The sequence below is a fragment of the Corvus moneduloides genome, chromosome 1 (genome assembly GCF_009650955.1).
Source record: "Corvus moneduloides isolate bCorMon1 chromosome 1, bCorMon1.pri, whole genome shotgun sequence".
Lineage (NCBI taxonomy): Eukaryota > Metazoa > Chordata > Aves > Passeriformes > Corvidae > Corvus > Corvus moneduloides.
In genome coordinates, this window is record NC_045476.1 from 75,269,460 (window position 1) to 75,294,802 (window position 25,343).

The window sequence follows — 25,343 nt, forward strand, 5'->3', positions numbered from 1 at the left end:
GTGACTATTAAGGTTAATTTTTCTTTTTTTGTGGATGTCTAGGGAAATCTCAGCAGATTGGTCAGTAGTTACCTTTGCCTCCTGTGTACATAGACAATGGGCTGCAGGCATTTCTCAAAGCTCAGTGTTGTAGTGGCTGTGCTGCTTCCTACAGTCCATAGTTGTCTGCTGATGGTGGCTTCAAATGGCTCTTAGAGCTAAGGAAGGGATTAAAATACTGCCTCTGAATCCTGTAATTTGAGATGCTGGGTTGGTTTCTAGCTTTCTCTTGTTTTCTTTAAACCTGTATAAAGTACAATTGAAAAACCTCGTGCTGTTAATAGGCCCTGCAGTTAGTCTAATCCTAGGCTCTGTGAGACAATACTGTGCTAACCAGATCCATGCTTCCTAACAAGGTCCGGTGGTGCACTCATCTCTAAGGAGAGAGGCTTTCCTGTGCTTGCTGGATTCTGTAGTTGCAGAGAAAAACCTGGGGTGGAATTTACTCCTATCCTATCTTACCTCCTGCAAAAAACTGAACGCGAGGGAATTTTTTTTTTTTCCTGGGATGAGGTACAGCAGCCTGTTCTTTACCATCCGTACAGTCACAGAGTACTGTATCTCCCCAGGAGACTCCCAAGCATGCAGGAGACCCTTGCTGAGAAGAGAGATAGGAAAGCATTGCTCACACGTTTGGGGATCCCGTTAGGAAGGAAGATCTGAGACTGAGCCAGGAGGGCAGTAGTTCAAGGAAGAATTGGGCAGGGCACGTGAGACAGAGATAAAAGTTCTTGCCTGAGAATGAAAGATAATTGCCGGTGATGTTCTTGCCCTTTGTGCCTGCCTGTGAGGGAGGACAGGAAAATGCAAAAGGTTCCTGAGAGCTGCAAAAGTAATGGGGAGCAGCTGTGTACCAGCTGCTTCTGAGATCAAAGGCGACTAAGTGCTTACTAAAAAATTTTGCCTCTGGGGAGTGTTTTATCTGGCTTGGGGAAGGAGAGCCAAATATCTGAATGCAGAGACAAGCCTGAGGCAAGCTGGTTGTGTGAGAAGTAGAGGTTTTGTTGTCCTGGAATGCCGACAGACAGTGAAAAGCCACTCCTTGAGAACTAGGGAATTGCTCTGGTTTAACCTCTGCCTTTCTACTTTGCTGTGCAGTCCTGCCTCTCTGCTGGTGGATGGAGAGGGAATGTTGTTGAGACGTTACGGGGCCGGGGGGGGGGGGAGTGTAGCAGAACCCTCTGGAAATGGGCCACAAAGACCATGTGCTTTTCCAGGTACCCTAAGTTTGACTAAGTGTTCATGTGTATTCATAGATTGGTGGGTGTAGAACAAATAGAGGACGAACTTTCATGTTGTCAAAGGAAGATAGAAGTTGAGGTAGTTGGATAGCATGTGTTACGCAAAATCTCTCTAAATAGAACACATCTGCCTTTTTGGTTTGCAAATGCTGCCTGAATCAGAAACCTGTCTGAAGAAATAAAGGTATGTATTCCACAGAGTTGTGCATCCCATTAGCAAGAGTGGGAGACTAATGGTGGTGATAGTACCATTGTGTGAGGAAGGGAATATTAGCATGAGGAGACTCTGAGAAAAGTTAGAGATAAGGAAGTGAAAAAGAAATTTATTTCTCAGATTGCAGAGCTTCTGTGATTGCAGAGGGAAAACAGCAAGATTTGGCACAGGTTTAGGGAATGCAGGAAAGGCAGGAACCTGTGCTCATTAAAGGGAGGTGACAGAGCTTAATGAAAGAGGATTATAAACCCTATTCTGGCTGCATCGTGCTGTCATTTACTGGGAAATATCCATTTTGGAGAGGCTACGTAAACTTGGATGACTGGAAATAAAGGCAAGTTCATGCATCATCAGCCTGGGGTTTGCATAGCAATTATGGGAGTAAGGAAGGTTTCACAAAGATGGGCCATAATGTTCTTGTTGGAAGTAATTTGTGTGATTTTATTATTCCTTGCTACAGGCTGCCTCTTTTTGGTTTATAGAGAAGTTATAGAGTGTTATAGAAATGCCAAAAATTTAAAACTCTCTTGAGATAGGTCGGATTCTGTTGATGTTGCTGTTAATTGCAATTAGCAGCTGGGCTGCTCAACCAACACTGCAGAACCATGGTGGAGTTTTGCTCATGCAGGGACTTGCCCCTGCTACAGCTACTACTACAAGAAGAAATGGTAAGGGAAACAAAAGATAGAAAGGAAAAGGACAGCTTAGACGGGTGTTTCTCTTCCCCCTCTCAGTGGCTGATCTGGGATTAGAATGAAGGCTTTTTGTAGCTAGTCCAGTACTCTAGCTACTAGATTATAGTTCCTCTGATGCTGTTAATTAAAGATTAATGCATGCAATTGACTCTGTCTTAGTATGGTAGCTATACTGGAACATGCTTGAACTGTTTATCATTTTTATTCAGGGAGTGGAGCTTGAAGACCAAAACTGGAGACTAATTCAATTAGTGGGCTATTAAATAACCACCACCTTCTGAATAGTAGCAAGAACTTCAGTAATATCTACTATAAACTAAGGCAACTTCTTATAAAACAGTGGCCTCTGTTTCACCCTTGGAAGTAGCTTCGAGCACTACTGAGCAGTACTTATTTTAATGCAGCTGTATACAGGAGCAAAAAGGGGGAGCTAAAGTGACTTGAGCAGTTTTCAGCTTTCCAGAAGGCAAAGTGCAGGGTGCCTTTGCTAAGGAAAATTTCTCTTAGTTGGCTTTCTTAGGACAATCTTGTTATTAGAATATGGATGTGTTTGACTTGAGTAATTCAAGAATGTCCTAAGCAATGGAATAGGCTCTTCAGCACTCTCCCCACCCCACTGTAAAATATAGATAAACATTGTTATTAATGTTATTGCTGATAATGCCTAATGCAGATGTCTGGGTTCTATGGATCCCAAAAGCCTTTCTGCATCATGTATCAGTAGGGTTTCAGAGGATGCAAAGGGACTAAATTTTATTGCATGGTTACTGTTGAATAACAGTGCATTTATTGATTTATCATGAAGACAATTATTTATAATTTTGTCACTGTTGAAGATTTTAGCCCTATTCAGTGCTGCCAGAAGGAGTATGCATTTTTTAAAAGGCTTTCTCTTGAGACTCTACAGGAAGCTAGTGCTATTCCACGGCAATTTTCAAAAGGCTTTGTAGTTTGGCATGGAACAAAATTCTTAATGAACTCGGCACTACTGTGTCATTTGGACAACACCGCTTACTATTTATGAAGAGAGTTTTCTTCTTTGTTATTGAAGGGAATGAAGAATTTAAGTGGTCAGCTCTTGCAGAGCTGATGCAAAACCCAGCAGTGATACACTGGTCCTTGTGCCTGTTTTTTGGTCAGATACTTAAATCCATCTTTAGCTCTCCTGGTGTCAGAACAAGATGTGTAGCCCCATAAAGTTATTTAAATGTGCTCACATACTTTTGAGCTTCATGATCGTTTGGTATAATTTGCTTTCCCATAATTGGCTTAAATGCCATATCATGTACTTGTGACTGATTTGACAGGAAGGTGGTGGTGTGTTCCTGGTGTCACTGACGTCTGTGCTGCTGTACAGGATGGCATGACTTGCATCTCTCATGTTAAATACTGCAGAATCACAGTCTGAGACTCGTGGAACCTCTGTGCCTGCACTGATCTTAAAGGTCAGTAGGAATAGATGGCATTTAGCAATTCAGGATATGCATTTGCAAGTTCCATGAACTAATTCTTTAAAGTTATATAAGCAGCCTCAGATTATATCTGTAAAAAGCAGCAGTCCCTACAGAGTTTTGAAGACTTTAAAAAAGCAGACCATTGTAGTGCTTATTTGTAGGCAATTAATTCCCCAATAGCATTGACAGCCTTCAGGCTGCATACCCAGCCCCACAAAGTACATTTGCTCTTTTGCTCAGAGCAGAAGTGCAGAAAAGTGGATGTGCTGAGTAGTGAGCTACCTACGCTAGCTGGGAGACAGCGTGAAGGACTACAGTGCTCTTTGGGATTCCACTGCAGCCTGCAGTGGTGGAAGTGGAAAATTGGTGGGGGTTTTTCGGTCGTGGTTTTTGGGGGGGGACGAGTGGGACAGGACGTGAGAACAGTTTGAGATAGAGAAGGGTGCCTGAAGAGCTGTGATAGAGACATCTGGGTTTTACTTGTAGCCCTGGTAACCAATTGCTGGGTGACCTTCTACAAATAGCTCGGCTGTTCTGTGCTGCTCTGACACTTTCCCATTCAATGCAACAGCCTCAGAGAAGCTACTTGCTTTGCAAAGCACTCTGAGAGAGCCGCAGGTTACCATTTAGTGTTCACAGAATTTACCTCAGAACCTGGAATTGGTGATTGCCACATCCATTTTCCTCTGAAGACTGCTAATCAGAGCAGGGTGGTTTTGGCCAGGGCTTCAGGGCAAAACAAGTCCTATCTTTCCCCTACCTGCCTGGAGGGTGATGTAAGTGAAGGAAGTGGGATGGGGTTTACTCTGCTCAAGGCAAGACTGTAAAAACATGGCTCCATTTAGTTAGCAGCAGCGCAGAGAACGGGGGCATGAAGGCTAGCTGAGGGTAACATGAAGCATTTGGGATATTTATAAGAATGTGAAATGGCTTTTCTTATTAAAAGAATGGTTGTGCATCATTAAGGGCATCAAAAGTGAAGTGGGAACATGCTTTGTGAATCAGGAGGAAGAGCAGTCCTTGGAAGTTGCTAATCTATTTATGTTCCAGTCATGCTCAGAGTGTGGCTTTGAGGTCTGCAGCTCTTGTAATTGCCTGGAACATGTCACTCTGCAGCAAGATTCATTGTTCTGTTCTCCCTGAGACGAAGGCTGGGGTTTTTAGCTGTAGGACTTTGCTTTCAGTTGACCAGATATATGGCTAAATTCCCATGCACTGTTTTGCTGAAACACTCTTAGTTATGGCTCCTGTTATAAGCATGTCAGTTCTATGTGATCTAGGCAAAAATTGATGCTTTTAGTGGTAAGCAGCCAGACCTTTATTTTGGGGATTATACATGAGGTTTAGGAGCCAAGTTTTGATCCCTCTTGATAGAAGTCCCTTAAACTTTGCAGAATCAGTAGGACGCTTTTTTGGTTCCCTGATTACTCAAAGGGTCAGAGACTTTTTTTTTTCTTTCATTTTTCTGTACTTCTTGCTGCCAGACTTTCTTTGCTATTCCCCAAGCAATGCTCAAAACGTTTAGACATTAAGCCTCTCATTAAATTAGAGTGGAATCAGAGCTCCGTGCCTTGCAATGAAGATTTAGAGGGACAAGATTCAGCAGGAATTGAACACGTTTTCAGGAAGCGATATAACGTGTGGCTCCAAAAGGGCTTCCAGCCCAACCTCAGCCCTGTTACTTGGCATGGGAACCTCTCTCCTTTCTGCCTTCCCTTGAAGAGAAGTGAGTGCTTTTTTAAATAATGAAGAATTCCTGTAGCTTTCTTTCAAGTCCCCAAGGTATTGTTGACCGTGGGAACCCCTTGTATAGCTCCTATGGAAGTGGGAGCTTGGAGCATAGCCATGACACTTCCATGTAAGAAAGCACACAAGCCCTAGGCAAAACTCTTCATTGGTGTTGGTAGACCGGGTGGAAAAGCCAATTTTTATTCTATGGATTTGTTTCTTTTGAGAATGACAATCTATGCTGACTTTTCCTGTCTGGGGGCTCAGAGTGGAGGTGCTGCAAAGTTTCAACTGAACATGAGATGTTTTTAGATCCAGATGATGTTCTCTCTGCTTCTTCTCTAATGCATGGCTTGATCAAATTAATTACATGCTGAGGACCTGCAGGGGGGTGAGCTGTGAAGAAAATGTCTTTTACATGACCGTCAGAAGGTAGGCCCAGGGCTGCTTTGGTGCTTCATAATCTGGAACAACTCTTTCTTGTCTTACTCTCCAGTATTCGTTGGTGAGTTGGTTCAGGAAGTTCAAGTCCTCCTGGATTCACTGACATCTGTTTCTAAAAGTTGACAACTGCAGCGATAACATAGGATGGATGTTTGGCTGAAGCTTTTTCAAAAACACAGAAATGGCTTCATGAACCAGACTTTGTCCAAAATGCCATAGATGCTTGTCCCTGTAACTTGTGAGGACATGATAGAAGCAATTTGGGTTCTTAAGGTGTGCCAGCACATACAGCTACTACTCTAAAAGGGTTGTGGTTGGCCCCCTTTTTACCTCTGAATTCAATTTCAGCAAAACAAGTCTGAAAGGGTAAAGAAGAAAATGAATTTAGAAATTGGTCTTGGACATAGACTAAACGTGAAAAATTTTGCCTTGAATCTTTTAGATAATAGTCTAGAAAGATACACAGTATTTTCCAGACATAAGGTGAGACTCTGATGTGTTTCTCTCCAAACTCATCTCCAAACAATCTGGAAGTCTCATGGGCACAAGAGAACAGAATGTTTAGATGGTTGATTGCAGTGTGCATAAAGAACTCCCAGGTTCTTCCACAGCGTCCTGAATTTGGTAAGAACCTGGGTTTTTTTCCTCCTAATGAACAAATAGATTATGATGCCAAATACCTCTGAGCATGTTTAAGTTTATTCTATTCACAATCAAATGAGATGAGGTACTGTCCTGTTCTAAGAGAAAATCTACAAATACCAGAATCTGTGCAAAAAAAATCAAGAAGCTGATCAGTGTTGCACAAACTCTTTTGGATTCTTGCCCTTGTACAACTATGGGAAGAAAAAAAAGCCTCTTGATAATTGCCCATGAAAGGCATTTAAATGCTTTTGTTAATCCCCCTGCAAGCATGCAGGCTTATAAGTAAGTACTGCTGTGGGTGACATCATCTGGTGACAGTGGCCCCTAGAGCTGAGACCTCTCATCAGCTCTGAGTTCTTCTGTGTGACCCTGAGTCAGGGCATATTTTCCTGGAATCGAATTTTTCAAAGAATCCTGTTTCCATTTAGAAGTAGAAATAAGTCGCAGCTTCTTGTGGACTTCACTTTCTCTTGACTTCACTCATCTTCAGTTTGCCTTTTCTGTTTTGTTTTGTTTTTTGACCTCCACAGATGATTCCCTGTGCCTGTAATTTGAAATTACTACAGTCAGTTTTATTGCAGAGGGTATAAAACTTTATTCCTGCTGTCTAGACCCTTGGTGCATGAACTTTCCAGATGTTTTCAGTGAAGGATTCACTACAGGTAGTAGGACATTTAGAGGCAAATGGTGCAACTTCAGAGCATTTTGCCCAATTTCTAACCAGTTCTCATACTGAACATGAAATGCTATAGCCTGCTGGTGGCATCATGTCAAGTGCTGTACTCAAGTGTAGAAACAATCATTGCCTTCCAGTGCTTCCTTTAAAAAGAAAAGTTATGGAGAAGAGTAGCAAAGCTGCACAAAAGATTTTGCTGTTACTAGAAAAGGGAGGCTGGAGAAGGGGGAAATGCACTGCAGACTGTTTCACCCAAGCCAATGCTTTTAAACTTGATTGGCCTTTTTAAAGAATGATCAGAAATGTTGTCCTTGCCCCATGGTGCTGCAGTTGGACAAGCAGCCTGTTGAGTTGTGTCCCTGTAGCTGTTCTGAGGGTGTTGCTGCCAGCAGGATAATGCCCTCTTTACTGGGTTCTGGAGGTATTGGGGAATTACTGAGTGGATCCATCACTCCTCGTTTTTCTTCTCTCCCAATAGTGTCTGGCTTGCCTTGGTGAAGGAAAAGGCTGGGACATGGGAAAATCCTGAAACAGACTGTCAAGAGCAGTAAGAGTGTGAGACAGTGAAAACCAGTTTCAAGATACTGTCAAGAGCCTGGGCAAGTTTTTTGGGAAGGGAATTGAAACTGACCCAAGAGAAGTCTGGACTATTAAGTTAATTACCCTGTCATGAGGTTTTTGAAAGCAAAGATGAAGCTCTATTAGCATGTTGGCTTCATGGCAAGTGAGAGCTGGCTGGAGCCTGTTCATCTGCATGTATTTTTGGGATGAATTAGAGTCTAAAAGCCTGTGCGTTTTGTTGAAAAGTGACATTTTGAAAGAGGCAAGTTGGCTGCTAGGATTCAGAATCACAACAGAGCCAAAATAAGCTTCATATTTCTTAACCCCCATGTCACTGTGAGGTCCAGATTACCCCAGGTGATATGCAAATGCACAAGGATGGAGCATTGTGAGCTGACAGGTTTTCATGAGAAGGGGGCAAAGGAAAATAAACCACAGTTGTCCATTACGTAAATATATGGCAGGTATGAAAAAGACTGAGCTATTCAAACCTGATAATGTTTCTGAGGGAAGGCAGTAAGAATAGGAAAAAGAGCTAGGGATATGAGTTAACTGGAAACTCAGACCATGACTTCAGCATCTGGCACAAGTCAGCAGAATAAATAAAGCACGGAGATGCTGGGGGGGCAGGGAAAGAGACTTGTCCAGAGCAGCATAAACAGTGAGTCTTGAGCCAGGGTACTGTGCATTGTGCTAGCAGGAGTCCAGTTGGGTTTGTGGGAAAGATGGATAACAGCAAAACAGAATAAAGGATTTGAATAAAGGCAACCAAAAGATTGTGCTCCAGTCATTCTGGTGTGAATCGGATGCAGCTCCAGGGGACTTCAAAGATGAATACTGACATAATGCTAGGAGAGAAATGGGCTTTCTTTTTACTAGAAAAGAGGCTGATTAGATAAAATTGTGATTTATGTCATTCTGAGCATGTGGGGAGCTGGCATCAAGGGCTGAGAAACCAGTATATTACAAAGGCCCAAGGAAAAAGGAACTGGATTCTGAGGGACTGCTTATTCTCTCCTGATACAAAATGATCATTAGGAAAGATAAACTTATTAAAATTAGGTAGTAAATATAATTTTGGGCAGATTGTAGCCAACAGTGGTCAAGGTCTACTTTGTGTCAGGGTGAATGGGAAATTTAGAGCCTAAGCGTCGGAGTTTCTCTGATGTTGTATAGTAGCATCTCTGGGTAGGTCAAACTGGAAAAGCACCAGGCTTCCTCCAGTACCTGTGTTCCTTTTGCAGATATTGCTGGGCTCTTCAGCTGGGAAAGGGTTTACATGTCCTTGTCAAAAGCTTCTCTGAGTGTTGGTGAAGTTCTGCTTCAAGGGTAGTTGGATAAAGGGAGCACAGCAGAGAGGAATGAAGGGTGTTAAACACATGGGCAGATACTGTACTGATCCAAAAGATGAGGAAGAATATAGTGCCCAGCCTGACAGGGGCTCCTGTTTCATGTGGCTCCTGCCTCTTCCCTCAGTAAACCTCAGGGACACCATTTCTTACAATTCTATATTTTGTACAATTCAATCAGGGGATGTGTAGCTCCTGCTACAGAAAGAAAACTACTGTGTGGATTAACTCTTCCTAGGCAGGAAAAGCCTGTGCAGACCAAACAACAGTCCAAAAGAATTCCACTGTTCCACCTTCTGTTTAAAAAGACTTAAGGTTTTGGTTTACGACAGAGGATGTCAAGGAGGGTGCCTCTAGAGTTCCCAGGATCCCTTGTGAAAGTTTCCCCATCATATATAATCTTGCACCAAGAACCTTTAAAGTGAAGCTTCTGAAGCTGTGCCAGGAGGCCCTGGTCTGCAGTTTTGTGAACATTTCTTATTTTCACAAGTGTTGAATTCAGAAATTGTCCTGCTGCAATTGTAGGACATTGTGGCTGAGGGATGAAACTGAGAGTAAAATTGTCATGATACAAAGGTAATTGGGTGGCTTCTTAGTGAAACCTTTAAAAAAAGATTAGAGACAAAAATGTGGCTAAAATTCTTACAATGGGCAAAACCCTGTAAACTTATTAGGTAAGTTTTCCATGCAGAATATACGTTTGGCTACTGAATGTTATGCATTGTGTGTATGTAGTTGGCTTGTTATGTACCATAAACATATTTTAAATAAGGGATTTTAAAACTTTAAGCAAGATTTATTTCCTGTTTGTTTTTACTGACAGTTATGTGTCTAAATCTCATGGTTACTGTCAGAAATATCGAATTTTACTACTGTCTTAAAGCCTAGGTTCATTAATTTGCTCAAATTAAAAAAAGCAGGTATGAGGGAAAATCCATAACTAAGATTTTTGCGAAGTTGGAGGTCATTTTGCTTTGCTGCAAGTGGTTATAAAAAAGCTGCAAATTTGCTGCTTTGTGCAAATGGTTATATGCCTGTCAGTTACACTGGTTTGGGTCTTTTTCACCCATTCTGGGCACCCAGCCAGCCTAACTTACAAAACTGCAATTATCATGATTGTTAGGAATAGTTCCACTTCTTCCCTCAGATTTCTTCTGCCTTGCTTCTTTTCTTCTTCAAGGAAGTCTTAAATTTTCTTGTCAGTTCTGAGGAGACCCCGATTTTCCCCTTAGGGGTTCCCACGGAGACACAGAGTCGCAGAGGCTCTCCAGCTCCCTGATAAATGTAATCCTATCAGAGGCAGCAATGAGCCATAGTGTCACTCCACGAGATCAAATCCCCAACCTACAAAGCCAGGTCTTGCTGCTAGGAGACCCACAGTGCTCTAGGTTTTTAAATTTTATCATTCAAAACAGAATTTCTAAATATATTTTGAATTCAAAGGCAGAGAGGCTTTGGCATTTGCATCATTCCTCATTTATGACCACACTGTTTCTGTGGCAGTTGGTCAGTGAATGCTTCCAAGGTATTTTGATGCCCCTCCACAAAACAAGAGAAAGAGTTGGCAGCAGATGTTGGCCACCAGCAGCCTTTGGGCTGCAAGCGCCATGGTCTGAGGGTGCCTGGGGTAGGGCAGCATTTACTGCACTCTGGCCTCTGGCCCTACAGTCTCCCAGAAGGAACAAGCCACTTCTTCTGTCAGGGTCCTGGATAACTCCTTTCCAAGTCTAGGATGTAGGTGTGGATGGCTTTAGTTATCAGGCAGAGCACACTGGAAGGCGCAGTTTTTCGTTGCTGGTGTGAGCTGGGATCAAGCCTGTGGGGTGTTGATAGTACCTTGATCTGGTGGGGAAATGGGGCAAGTCTGTAACCTGAGCAGGGCTGCACTCTGCTCTTTTATCATCAGTGATTTGCAGGGTCAAGTGTGGCAGCAGTCCAGGCACGGGCCCTTCGCAGCTCCTCAAACAGAGCTCCTGCTGTGCACGATAGGAGCAAGGGATGTAGAAGATCCTTAATCACGGCTGTTATCCCTGTGGAGGAGCCGTGCCTCTTTCCTGCGTTACATGTGGTTTTGGGGTGGGATGCTCTGATTCTCCTTCGTCCATGCCAGTGGTTTCAGTTTGAGGCGGGGGCCTGAGAGGGAAAATCCAGTGCTTATCTCAGTCGTGCCTTGTGCTGCTGGGTGGCTGTGCCTCAGCGATAACGCGCCTCTGGGCCCTCGCTGTTGGGGCTGCAGCTCTTCTCAGGTTACAGCTGCTCTTCTTCATCAGGATGAACTCACAGTGGCTCTAGGAACATCAGAGATGGGGAAATAATGATGGTGTGTCAGGTTATTTTGTAGTTCTGGCCAGATACTGTCCATGAAGGAACTTCCCACGTTCAAACCAACTTCTTGGGATACAAAACTCTGCTGAGGATTTCTGAAGTCTCTTATTTTCAGCCAATCAATCCCTTTCAGGAACCTCTGGACAATTTTTATATGACTTATTTGTTTAATTATTTTATATACATTAGCACTACAGACTGCTGTATTGCTTAGAATCATAGAATCACAGAATATCCTGAGATGGAAGGGACCTAAAGGATCACGAAATCCAACTCCTGGCCCTGCATAGGACCATCCAAGAGTGACCCCTGTGCCTGAGAGCATTGTCCAAACACTTCTTGAACTCTGTCAGGCTTGGTGCTGTGACCGCTGCCCTGGGGAGCCTGTTCCAGTGCCCAACCACCCCCTGGGTGAAGGACCTTTTTCTAATATCGAACCTAAACCTCCCCTGACACAACTTCAGGCCATTCTCTCCAGTCCAGCTCAGTGGCAAAACTGTAGTTTTAATGCTTGTGTGTCAAGGACTATCCAAAAGGAGATGTGCCACATCTCTTGTTCAGTGAGTTTTGCTCCCAAAGCATTAACTTACCATGTGAGCATTGGGTGGACCTGTCCTGATGTTAGGAAGTGCAGTGAGGGAGCTGAATGGCATTTTAAATGTAGGCTAACCACAGATTTCCAGAAACTCCTCACTTATTTTCAGGTTTTGAGGTACCTCATTAATATCATTCTTGTGCACTTACTGCTCTTTCTTTTCCTCATTGAAAACTAAGTTTTCAACCAATTAACGCAGTTCTTCTGGAGCCCCAGGTCAGAGACAGTCCAGCTGCGTTCTTCTGTGCATTGCTGAAGCGACTTTGGCACCAGGAAAAGAGCTGCTGGCTGGGCTAGCTTGCTGGCTTCTTTGCAGAGGGAACATGGCAGGAGCCGATGGGATCGGCTCACGTTAGCTCGGAGACAAAGGAGGAGAGAGGCTGTTCTGGCCTGGCTCCTAACAGGTTTATTGTTAGAAGTTTCGCAACCCAAACAAGCTCAGAAGGGGTGGAATGCAATGGGATGCTCCCCCGAGGCTTGTCCTCAGTTTTATAGAGAATTTGAAAACCGCGGTGAAAGGGGAAAACAACCAATGAGTTACAAGCCAGGGGAAGGATACAATTTAACAAGAGCCACAGGGGGAAACCGAGAGGCGGGACTTAGAGAACCAGTGAACAACCGAGTAACCGGGAATTTTCCCGAACCGGGGGAGGCGGCTTGTACCTGGGCACCGCCCAGGGGGTGGGTTTAGGCTTCTGAGCCGCCCCTCGACCTCTGAGTCTGCCTCTTCGGGAAACTCGATCCAGGGGATGGGCTGGGATTGATTGGCATCACGCAGCCCCAGCCCCGCAGTGGGATGGGTCACAGCAACAACCAATTATGTTTAAACTGTTTAATGTCTGTGAAAAATTTGTTTGCTGAGCTAGTCTAAACCTGTAGCAGAATGTAAAATTGAGTGAATGTGAAAAACTGCATTTGCCTTCATCTGAATGGTTGGTGTGACCATGGGGATATCCACTGTAGGGGAAGCTGAACTGTATTAAATGCAGTAGCCTATCTTCTTGTGCCAGGACCTTTCAGAATGATCAGGCATCTGAATTATTTTTTAAGAGTTTGTTCTGAAAGTGAGTTGTGAGAGATTTCCAAATTTCCTACTTTGCTTCATTAGGATTAACAATTTGCAAAGATCTTCTGTTGAAGGCATTGGAACCAATTCTGCTGCCTCATGGACTAAATATCAATTACTTCAAAGGTTTATGATTCCAGGGCAAACTAAACCTGTTCTTATGAGCTGAAAGAGATTATCCAAAATGTTCAAAAGATTATGGAATTGTTACCCCTGGTTCCTCCATCAGACTGGCTGGTGTGACTTATTTTTCTTCAAGAAAATTGCTGTTGAGACCTGACCTTTTTCTTCCCTTGGATGTCTGGACTCGTTTCATCTCCATCCAGAATGCAATTTTCTGCCAACATGTAATTCCTTCAGAAACATTAACAAATGAAAGTGTGACTTCAATTATTCTTAGATACGGCGTAATACTGTCTTCAGAAATCATTTTGTGGGTGTTACAGCCCAGCTTCTGAGATAACAAAGTTAAAATTGCAGAGTCTTATTTTGACATGATTGGTCCTGAGAAGCCTACCAAGAACCAAGCAGAAAAACTTCCAGTGGCCATGGTGACTTCCCTTGGTTTTCTTATTTTGATCCCCTTGATTCAAGGGGTCATTCAGTTTAAGAACTGCCAGCTTTGCACTGTTTTAATTTTGTTAACTGTTATTTAGCATCCAGAACAATGCTTCCAGCATGTAAGTTCTGGGTTTATCAAGTTTCCAGCTTAAATCCCCACCAATCTTTCTGAGCATAAAGGCAGGAGAGGTGGGGGTGTGTGTACAGTGGAGAGAAGGAAAGAAATATGGGGACATTACCTCTTTTAACGTTTGAACACGGAAAGAAAATTATATTATTTTGTCATTTTTACTTCACATAGTGCAAGCATGATTTCTTTAGAAGTATTGGTTTTGGTTATTGCTGGCATAGCAGATGGTTTTAGGTTTGTTTTGATTTTTTTTTTAGTAATACTGTTTGGTTAAAGATCTCAGCCCAACTTGACAAGCTCAGTGAATTCCAAAAACTTTGTGTTTGTAAGGAACAGAATCTTATTTCACAGAAGTTGCTGCTGTCAGCAGCCAGTTTACTCAGCACGTGACTTTGAGGGTGGCTTCAGCAAGTGCCTTTTCCTACTGAGACAAAAGGTATAGTTTTGTCTGGCAGTCAGAATATTTTGCTGGAGAGGGTTATGAGTCTTGGAAAGCAGCATGGAGGAAATACTGGTTTATTAGAGCATTATGAGTTGACTTCTCACCCTGCAGAGTTGCACAGTTGCTCTACAGTGGGCGATTAGTAAGTTATACCCAGATGAAATGGCACAGATGTGTTACAGTGGCCCTAAAGGCTCATGCTACCTGCTTCTGCTTGGGTGGTCCACGTGGTTCTGCTTCAGCATGACTGCCATGGCTGGGTAACTGTTCAGCTTTGTTGATTGATGCAGGATTTGGAAGAAAATGCAAAATTTCAAGGAGTTGCTGCGGCCAAAGCAATGTTTCAGGTGTAAGGCATGGATTTGTTTTGGTTAAGTATTGTAGTCCTGTTTATCCTAGAAGAAATAAATTTCTTTTTCTTTGCTTTAGTAAGTTTTCTTTATGCTTTTTCAAGGCAGGGTAAAAGATGATCCCTGTTTTACCTGAAATGAGCAGAGCTCACTCCCATGTGTACTTATGCCTCTTCTGGGTGATTTGGTATCATCCAGCAGAAGTTGGATTCTTAAAGACTAAAGCCTGCAGTGTTGCAGAGCTTGATGACCTTGATGACCCTGCAGTCCAAGCCAGAGAGGAAGTTTGTGGTGATGACTGGAGAGCTGGAAAATGAATGCAAGTTGGCATTTGGTTTTTTTTCACAGCATGACAGAAGTTGGAAGGTACCTCTGGCAATCACCTGGTCCCACCCATCCCTGCTCAAGCTGGACCACCATGAGCTGTGTACCCAGGACCCTGTTCAGAAGTTCGAGTACCAGGATGGAGACTCCACAGCCTCTCTAGGCAACCTGTGTCAGTGCTCAATCAGCTTGACATTAGGAAAGTGTTCCCTGCTGTTCAGAGGGAGCCTCCTGTGTTTCAGTGTGTGCCCACTGCCCCAGTGCTGTGCTGGGGCACCACTGGAAACAGCCTGGCTCCATCCTCTTTGTACTGCCTGGCAGGTGTCTATTTACATTGATGAGAGCCTGCCTGAGCCTTCCCTTCTCTGTGTTGTCCTTCCAGGAGATGGAATCAGGGTGGTTGAGGTCCCCTGTGAGGACCAGAGCCTGAGATTCAAAATCTGAGTTTAGACACAGGTGCTGATAATGTCCTTCAGACTGTGTGGAACAGGTATATGTCCACCTGGTGTTCTTGTTGATTCTAGCTCTTCCAGAATTGAGCACAATAAGAACAAGGACTTAAGGGAGAATAGCTGCCACTCTTTTACTTCTTCCTATAGTTCCTTTTACTTCTTCCTATAGTTCCTTTTACTTCTTCCTATAGTTCCTTTTACTTCCTACACAGTTTTTTTGGTGGTTTCTAGTTCTGCTTGTTTGTTATGTTTTTCCCTGTGCAGAAGGGATGAGGAGGACCAGAATTTCATCACCATCTTCTTATTTTGCATTAAACCTCAATATCTTCACCAATCAACCCACTTTCCATCCTGTGAGTCCCTCAAGACATAATTATATTTGGGGTTTTTTTGTTAGGAAGCTTGGTGTGTGACTTTGTCAGTCATATCCCCCCCGGGTAGGGAAAGAAAACGCAGAGACCTGTGAGCGAAGAATTTTCTAGAGAAATCCGAGGGGAAGTACAAGGCAGGACCATGGTGATCTTGTACTATACAGGTGCTCTCCTTCTAGATTCTTCTTTCCTTGGAAAGGCAAATTTACCAGTGTGCCATCTCCAGTAGAACTGAGCTCCCATGCTGCGTGACTGAAGGTTGCCAACTCTGATTTTGTTGCAAGCTCTGTAACAGTCTGTGTTGACAGCTACTGGCAGTTCCTTAGGATGGAAAATCATGTGGCAAACTGTAATTGAGTTGAGGCATTTCCTCCCTCCTACTCTCTCCTCATACTCCCAGAAGCATACTTGTCATGTCCCAGATGAATGTGAAAGTGCCTCAACTTCCAGCAACAAACCTAGGCAGAGCATTGGCTCCATTTATTGAAGTAAGTTTGACCTGTCCATTTGACCAGAAATGTTTTGTTTGCTGCCTCATTCCCTAGCTGGTTGAAGTCCTATTTTATCCACTGTTTGGGTAAAGTGTGAACTGTATCAGTGTACAGTTAAGCAATTTATAGCTCAGTATTACATGTTTTTTTCTATTCTTTTCAAGAATCCCTGACTTTAAGAAATGAATCCCACCTAAACATGTACTTTAATTCCCCTGAACTGTTTTTTCCAGAATGATAATGGTGCAGCTTCTGAAGTACAGAGAAGTGTCTTAGCAATGTTCTCAATCCAGTAGAGGACTTGCTCAGAGAAACTGTTTCAAATCCCAGACTCATGCAAATTAGGGAGTTTGAACAAGGAAAAAAAAATCTACTGGCAGGTTTAGATCTTCAGATTACCCTAAAATCTTATTGTTGTGGGTTAGTTTACCCAGAGTTAAGACCTTGCTCTGCTTTCTATTTTTGCCCAAAGTAACATATCAGCAGAAGATGGGACTAAGTGCACACAGGTGCCTTTCAAACAGCTCCAAGTACATTCAGCCCATGGGTCTCTACTATTTCCTCAGCAGGAGAAAAGCTCTCTTATTTACCTCTAAAAATAAACTTGAATGTGATAGAACTTCCGTGCGAAAGCCTTAATGTTCAGTGCAGTCCAGTGGCCAACGCTCATCAGTTTGCTGGTTTGGGTAGTGCCTGGGCTGTTGCCTATTTCAGAAAGAGAACTTGAATGTCCTGGAAGGACTCCTACACTGGATTATCAAGGCTTCTGTGCTACTTTTAAATTTTAGCACCAACACAGCCAGCTGCCTCACAGGTTGTCTCTATGCTCCCTAAGGAATTAAGAAAATGGTGTAGTAGTGATACAATCAGGATAATGGATAGTCTTGACAGGAGACACAGGGATCAGGAATGAGCAAGACTAAAACTGGCTGAATTTTATATTCCAGTACCCTTATTCCTAATTCTACTAGCTATTGACTAGACACTGACATGCAAACAGGAGAGACTTGCCTTCCTGCCTGAAGAAGGAAAAGCCAGGAAACTTTTTGTTTAAAAAACACCCAATACCCCTATGGAAGTTCTCTCAGGCCTCATTTAGAAAGATACTATTTCTATATTCTTGTATTGCACCTGGGTTTAACTATTTGTGCTGCTCCAAAATCCTCCAGATTCACACTAGAATTAACACAGAAGAGCCATTTCGAAGTACTGCTACTTCTGGGAAGCTGTGACCTCAAATGTGCGGCTTTAGCAGTTACGTTGGCTGCACGGTTTGCCCATGCCTGAGAGAACTTTTGTGACTATGGTTGGATGCAGTCATCAGAGACTAAACCTGATGCTTCAGGTTAGATGATCTATGGCAGTACTGCAAATTTATGTAGAACAGTACAAGCATCAGCAATGAGTCAGGCTTGGCAAAAACCTGTCTCTTCTGTGAAGAAAAGCCTTGAAAACACTCATTTTAAAAATGTCTTAAGTCAGTTTTTATGATCTCTCAGGTTTTCTTGTTTGTTATTAGAAGTCTATAATGTTCCTGTCTTTGTTCTATTATGGCTTTGCAGAGACTGAGCTAGATTTGACTGTAACCTTCACACACATCAAAAGATATTTACTGACCCATGCTGAAAAGAAGGGGACAGTATTTTCCTGAAGAAACAGTACTCCTGTAGTCCAGTGTATGGACAAAAGGTGTGCAATATTTATGGCATGAGAACACAGTTTGTTAATAGTGCCAAGTTAGTTCTGACAGTGTATAGGAAATGGCCTGACTGAAGGACTTTTTCCAGTCAGACAGGAATTTACAGCCACCAACTTATTCACATTTTATCATGCAAACTGTAGGCAGCGTAACAGCCCAACTGATAGCAACACAAAAAAATGAATGAAGTAGAATTATTTTTTCAGTTGAATTGCCTGTACCTTCAATTGATTTAATTCTAAATGTCTTCACTGTAACAGCTCTTTCATGTTTAAAGAAAGCATAGAAAACCCCCAGCTGATATATTTTTGAAAACTATGCCCTTAGAGGTGCCAGAAAAGGGATCTTTATATAAATTGGAGTCGAACTCCACAAGGATTGGAGTGTACAACATTACAGAACTTGTAGGTAAAGGTATCTTCTTCTAAAATCAAATTCACCCAAGGAATTCTAACTTAACCCCCACTATTGTAAGGAAAACAGTCTATTTTTAAGAGATTGCAAAGAAACGTTTACTGAACATTCATTTGAACTCTAACAAAATAATTAAAAGTAGAATAATTCCCTCTTTTCTTTCCCCATCTACCTCCTGTAAGAGAAAACTTCTGTAAAATTTGCACCAATAAATATTCAAGTTTTAATTTGAAGGAAATTAGGAGATTTTTAAACAAAATAAAACATAAGTATTAAAGCATCTAATTTACAAGATCTGTTCCAGCAAGTTTACTTTAAAATTAGAATGGAAATGTCTTTGAAAAAGACAACTCTCTGAGAGAACCACATTTAAAATGTGTTAAGAAATATTAGTTTTATTTAACCAGTTTTCACAGCTGAATATTTATTCTATAAAAACTTTACAGATTGTACAGTTTATATATAGTTCAAACTACTAGAACAAAGAAGTAGGTCCCACAGATGCAAAAATACTGTACCAATCCAAGGTAAAGGCAGATTTACACACTGTACAGCTCTCCACTGGGAAGGGGAGGTGGGTCAGTTCCAAGTAAAAAGTTCAAAACTGTACAAAAATAAGGTTTGATTTCTTTTTCATTCTTCATAATACATTCAATAAGATTGCAAGCACAGATACCCAAGTAATAATAGATATCTGCAGTCAGGAATCAATAACCACTCCTGAAAGGAATGCAAAATAGATCTATTTACACAGGGCACTCTTTTACACCATACTGCATATAGTGTATATTTCAAATAATAAAAAAGCATAGACAAAGAACATTAAACATCTAATATAAGGTAGTTTTTTTTTTTTTAAGAGGTTTTTTTTTTTTTTTTACTTAATAGTGTGCCAAAAGAGTTTTAACTTATTAAATAATATATTCTAAGTGAACCTAAAATTTATGAACATAAAATGCATTTTTGGTGTAATACATCAATTAAACCAGCAAATAGGAAAAAAAGAACCAAAAACAAAACCCAAACTGTATATAAAGTAGTATTTTCACCCAGCAACAGAAGCACTTACGTAGTTATTTAAAAAAAAAACCAACCAAAATAAACAAACAAAAAAAGAACAACCCAGAGAGGATTTTTAAAAACCCACTAAAACTAACTTATAACTTAGGATATTCATACATAAGATATTCAGTGATTCACTAATACTGCAAAACAAGCTTTTGTGTTGGTTTTGTTTTCCTTCCCCCTTCCATTTCCCTCTAGCTCTCCCTCATTCCCTTTCCCTAAGAGACAGTGGTTTCTTCATGCTTTCTGGGTAAGAATCAGACATATTCCTGCCCCTTCCTCCCAGCCCTCTATACCTCCTCCCCAAAAAATAACAGAGTGTTTCCTTAGCATTAATCCTGAGCACACTCTCTTTTTGGGGTATGTGTGATTTAAGCATAGTAGGGTTTAGTTGCCCTAAAATTTTAGAATGTTCCATGACGTGAGGTATTTCAACCTTCTTCTGAGACAGTGCCTTTTCTTTAAGCTGACTCGTTGGACAGAGAAAGCAAGGGCTGGCTAATACCCGTTTCAATTCTGTATTCTCATGAAAAAGAAAAGCATTATTCCAGACTTCCCTGCCACACAGAAAATAATGCAACACCATTCACTTTTTAATTCATTCTCTATTTGATACAGTACTAGCCAAAGATAACAAAAACTAGAGCTTTTAAAGAGATGTTTGGTAGTGCACTCTATTGTTTTTTAGCTTGTGTGTGTCTACATACACACTCTCACACATATTACATTTATATATATATATAAAAGACATATATAGATACATGCACACACATACACTTGTGTGTGTATATATCTGCATGTAACAATCAGGGAGAAAGGAGTTTTGTTCAAATTTAAGTGATACAGTACTTTTAAACCCCTTGACAATAAAAGGGGAGGGGGTGTGTGTCCACTCCTGTTCCCAAGCTGAGCAAGGGGTTAGTTTATATAAGGTTTTTTTAAATGGGCATATTTTGCTTGCCCTGATGTCCAAGAAATACAATTCCAGTGTCAATGGGCATCTCATCAGAATTCATCAATTCTGTTCTGCAGATATTTTAACATTGAGTCCATCCCTTGTGCTGAGCCCCAGATTTTCTTCAAAACTTCACACTCCTTTTCGTTTGCTTGTTCCAAGTCCACCTTCATGATGTTACGTACTAAAGCTTTGGATTCTTCAAGTACCTAGGCCAGAATTAAAAAACGGGGAGTTGGGTTAGTACTGCCTAAGCACTGAGCACCACATGTGCTTCTATGGGTGGATAACAGGTTTATATGGATGAATCCTGAAGCTGATTATCAACTTAAGCTTATCAATTCATGGACATACTATGACTGTAAGAAATGTTTCTCATAGTCATCTTTCTTCTAGCATCACACAAAATTTCCTTTACCTTATACCAGTACAATTTAAAAGTGCATGAAAGTGTGAAAATAATGAAAATCATAAAATAACTATGAAAAAAAGCCATGGTTTTACAACTACAGAAAAATGCAAGACCTTATTGGTGAAGGCTAATCATAATACTATTATCCCAAACTGCTCTAATAACTGGGCCAATCTTGATTTCTCGAGCACTTAAAATACACTGAAAAAAAAATCTCATTTGTTTGTTCTGTTTAGAAAATGAATAATTTGCTTTTAAAATCCAAATTTTTTAATGCACAGAACAGTTAATTTGTGCTGCACCTTTTCTTGTAAGAAAGTTAAAATTACCACCATTTGATACTATCTTGTGCAACTGCCACACAACCACTGTGCTTTACTCATAAAACTAAGTCCAGCATAATGTCAAAGACTGTATTATTTTTCCTTGGTAACTTAAATTACAATTCAAGATAACTCAAGATTGCTGTGTTTCTCTGCAGGTGTTGGGGCAACTGTTTATATTGTCAATTAGACTAAGCTGGACTTCAGCAACTCTGTTAATACCAAATTATATTGTAAAAATCCAAGGCTGCTTTATGTTCCTTATCATATGCCACAGTACACTGTAGTTAAGAAGAGTCAGATAGAAACTTTAAAAAGAACCATAAAAAACCCCAAACGAGAAAGATACACAAAAATTTGTCAAAAGCCACTGCTGTACTATAATGCAGTCCTTGTTTCATGAAAAGGCTCTTTTTTTTTTTAAGGACAAAAAGATGCAGTCTAATACTACTTAGACTCTTATTCATCTAATCACAAAAATACAAGAAGATAAAGGAAACTTACAACTGAATTACATGTGACAAGTTCTTTAATTCGAACCATTACTTCCTGTGTGAATGTTCCCGGCCAGAACACTTGGGAGACGAGTCCTTTGGCACAAGCTTCCTGCGCTGTCAACTTCCTTCCACTGAACAACATTTCATTGGCCTGAAGGGATAAAAAGTTACTTCTGGTATGAAATGTAATGAGACAAAACTCATCAAAGGAAAAATGTTCAAAACAAATAAGAAAAATGCCTGCACTCTTTGAAATAGTTTTATTACAGCTCTTCCAAATTTTAATTAAACAAAGAAAAATACTGGCCTACAGCTGGTTGGTCCATGTTGTTGACCAGTACCAGGGCAGTAGTTATTGAAATGTGGATGTCTATGATTAAGGGTTAAGTGTGAAAATGTCTTTTGTCATTTCCTGGCTGTGAATGTTTGTCAGCTCTGGCTTTCTTGCAGTATTGCTGACTTGGTTATCTGTTTATGTGGGAATAGATTATAATGCCTGGCAAATTTGTACAACAGCACTGAATACATCATCTTACCCTTTATAATGATGTATTCCAATTTCTGACCAAATTCATAGAAAGTAAACATTCACATTTTCTTCAAGAGTCCAATACTGAACTCATAAATCCTTTCAGAATCTGATATAGTAGTCTTATTAAAAACCCCCAGTATTTAAAAGAACTTGCACATGGTTTAAAGGTACAGAATCATGTACTATATTCTATGCAACAAGATGCTCTCTCTAGTTCTGTAAATGTTTTTGATTTGTAATTATCATGCACTTCACTATTTACCAATTTCCCCATTAAAGCTTTGTCCTACAACCACTTTAATTTTAGCATTAGTGAAGTTTCTTATACAGTTAAATTTTGTTTGCAGTGACATTTGCATGAAAACAGCCAGTGGAAATTAAAAAGTCAGAGTAATAGCCAACCTCAAAAAAAAAAAATCAGTATTATTGATTCTTAATTACTTATTCCCACTGAAAAATACAACAAACCCATTATTGCCTCTTGAAATATAGGAAATAAGGCTGTTCTAAAACACAAACCTGACAGGTGTAACACTTTTGAGGGAAAAATTCTGAGTTTTTAAATGTTTTCTAATACAGGAAATTTTGGTAATTATTTCAGCAACTTTGATTTCAGGCTCTCAAATAATTATTAGTTTCAGCAACTTTGATTTAAGGTTGTCAAATAATTAATTATTAACTTAATAAATAATTATTTACTGTAGCACCACGTTCCTGGTATCGCCATTTTACACATGAAGCAATTTGGAAACTCTGCAGTCTCTTATTAGTTCCTTTGTAATGAAATACAAAGTCTGGGTCCTACTGGCAGTTTGCTTCCTGACTGCCAGTCCATTAGGAATGCAAGAAAAACCCAACCAGTTTCCTAGCACATTTTACTTTGATTTTACCATCAGCACATCTTCCACAGTTATTATGGAAAGCTGTGATTCACATATATTAGTTTATGAAAACCTGAATCTCTTGCACTATGATCAAATTCTATACCTTATAGTTCTACCTTCTGTGAATACAAAATCAAAAACACAAGGTTCATTAACCATTCTTTCTCATTTTCCAGAATGTGTGTGAATAGTAATAACCTGAAATACTAGCTAAAAATCAGAGATGTATACATGGTTGTCTAAAAAAGGAATCCTTTTTCCTATGCAGTTGGGGAAAAAGCATTCTTCCAAAATAATTGAAAAAACCACAACATTTCTATGAAAGATCAAAATGTGAAGTCAATCTAACTAGTAGCTAGGAAAGGCAAACATTTAAGCCAGGTGGTCAGGTCTACATTTATCTTCACATGTATTTTTGCAAGGATAAAAATGAATGCTAGAAAACCATTCTTCCCCTACAACTTAGTTGCAACCACTGAGTTCTCCTGAACATGAAACACCATAAGCAAGAAGGGTGCAGTTATCTTATTTATGCCAGCTGTAACACAGCATTAGCATAAAGTCTCACAAGAAATGAGCATTCCCATTAATGTTCTCACTTGACAGGTTTTGAAGGGAAATGTCTTGCTCTGGCATCTCCACTTTTGATCTATACACAACATATGCTGGAGACCCACTGCTGAACAAGCTTTAATCGTAATCATGCTTTGTACCTGCCGTAAAAATTAACACACTCGGTGGTGACTTTCCAAGAAATACACTACAGCAATAGAAATGAGGATGATAAAAATACTTCACTAATATAGGATTCTCATTAGCAACCTTCATTTTCTACTTTGAGTAGAAAATGTCTCCTTCCATAGAGGAACTTCACTGGGACTCTCTTCCAGTGAGGGCTTTGAGGCTCACCAGGGTCCTGCTGTGCAAGCCCACAGGCACCAGGGGCCATGGAGCATTTCAGCTCTCTTGCACTATGATCAGGAGGCAGCTGGCCTCTGAACCACCCTAGATCCTGGCTGTGATGTGGACTACAGGCACTATGGAAACGTGTATCCCTCATGACTGACAGAAAAGCATAAGAAATACTGCCACGTGTGCTGGGGACAGGCAGGGAAACCCAGTGTGTGATGTGTGATCACACAGCTCCTGTGCTTTCTATCTCAGACCAGACAACCAGAGAAAGAACTCCATGGCAAATACACAGTAACATCTCCCCATACAGACATCACCTTAATGTCTATTACAGATTATTTACAAAACTCAGAAGTCAAGTTTAAGAACACTTCTAAAATTCTTGGTGTTTCTAAGATGGTATCAGTTTTGAATCCTAAAGTTTGGGCTTCAAATTTCTTGTAATGAGCCCACAGCTGAAAATGTTTGTGAAAAAAGAAACTCATCCATGACATACACACCTGCTCACCCACAGAAGGTGAGTGACCCCACAGGGAAGATATTTCCAGCAATCTTGCAAGGGAAGATTTTTACATAGCTGCAGCTAACAACATTGCATTGTAAGTCTGGCTTAACAACAGTTAGGGGTGGCACTACTGCTGCTGAATTGATACATTTGTAGGAAACGTTATGATGCATACAGAGGCCTTAATTCTTTGTTTTGTATACTTTTTTCCCCTGAATGTTTTGCATTTCACTCATCTTCCTGCTGACTTCGCTCTCTCTCTCTTTTACAGACAAAAAGCATGCCTCTTTATCAAAGTCTTCAGTATGGATTCTGAACGTATTTCATGAAATGTGCTGAGTAAAGTTCAGCTTTGTCCCACTGACACACTGCTATGCTGCAGAGAGCCAAGGATAGTAAAAAAACAGTGGATTTCTTTCCCTTTTTTCACTGATCATTATGGAATTGTTACCACTGGAAGCTTTCAATTTAAATCTTTATATTTAAGAATGAGAGCATTCACAAACACACATGAAAGAGTACACTAGGGAAGAGCTCATGTTTTTTGTACAACTTCTAAAGAAATGAAAAGTAACAACCACAAGTCTTTAAAGGACAAGGATGGATGGAATGGATGGATGAATAGATGGATGGCCAAATAAAAAGGGAAAGGAACAATCAGTAGTTTGAAACATGCTAAGATATTAAAGATACTCTTATAACTGTTAATCTATTTTAGTTACCTTTTCTGTTCTCTTCTAATAACTAAATCCAGACATGACACAATTAGCTATTAGATCTTCTAAAACTGGTGTTTTAATATATTGAAATGCATATTTTTAAATTAATAAATACCTACAGTGAAAAAAATGGCTGTTATAATAAACAGCAATTTTGGAAAAAAGGTGTGTGGCCACAAGCACTTGTTTCACACTGTCCAAACTGGAATGGGATGTAGGTTTAAATTTTCAAAGAACACAGCTTGAAAAACCACTAAGCAACTGAAAACAACG

At 40.7% G+C, this 25,343-nt stretch overlaps 1 protein-coding gene across 4 annotated transcripts in view; it reads right to left on the reverse strand.

Annotated features, from left to right (window-relative positions):
- Window positions 1–18,634: 18,634 nt before the first annotated feature.
- CDYL (chromodomain Y like) overlaps window positions 18,635–25,343 on the reverse strand; it is a 106,304-nt gene continuing 99,595 nt past the window's right edge. For 3 of the 4 annotated variants that reach the window (XM_032116348.1, XM_032116338.1, XM_032116361.1), the window contains 2 exons: window positions 21,526–21,669; window positions 18,635–20,495 (listed from right to left, as the gene is read on the reverse strand). In XM_032116348.1, coding sequence (XP_031972239.1) covers window positions 20,337–20,495; window positions 21,526–21,669 — 303 coding nt within the window. In that variant the 3' untranslated portion in view covers window positions 18,635–20,336. Of the gene's footprint in view, window positions 20,496–21,525; window positions 21,670–24,346; window positions 24,937–25,343 lie in introns of those variants that run through there. The other variant, XR_004241555.1, reaches the window with a different exon arrangement.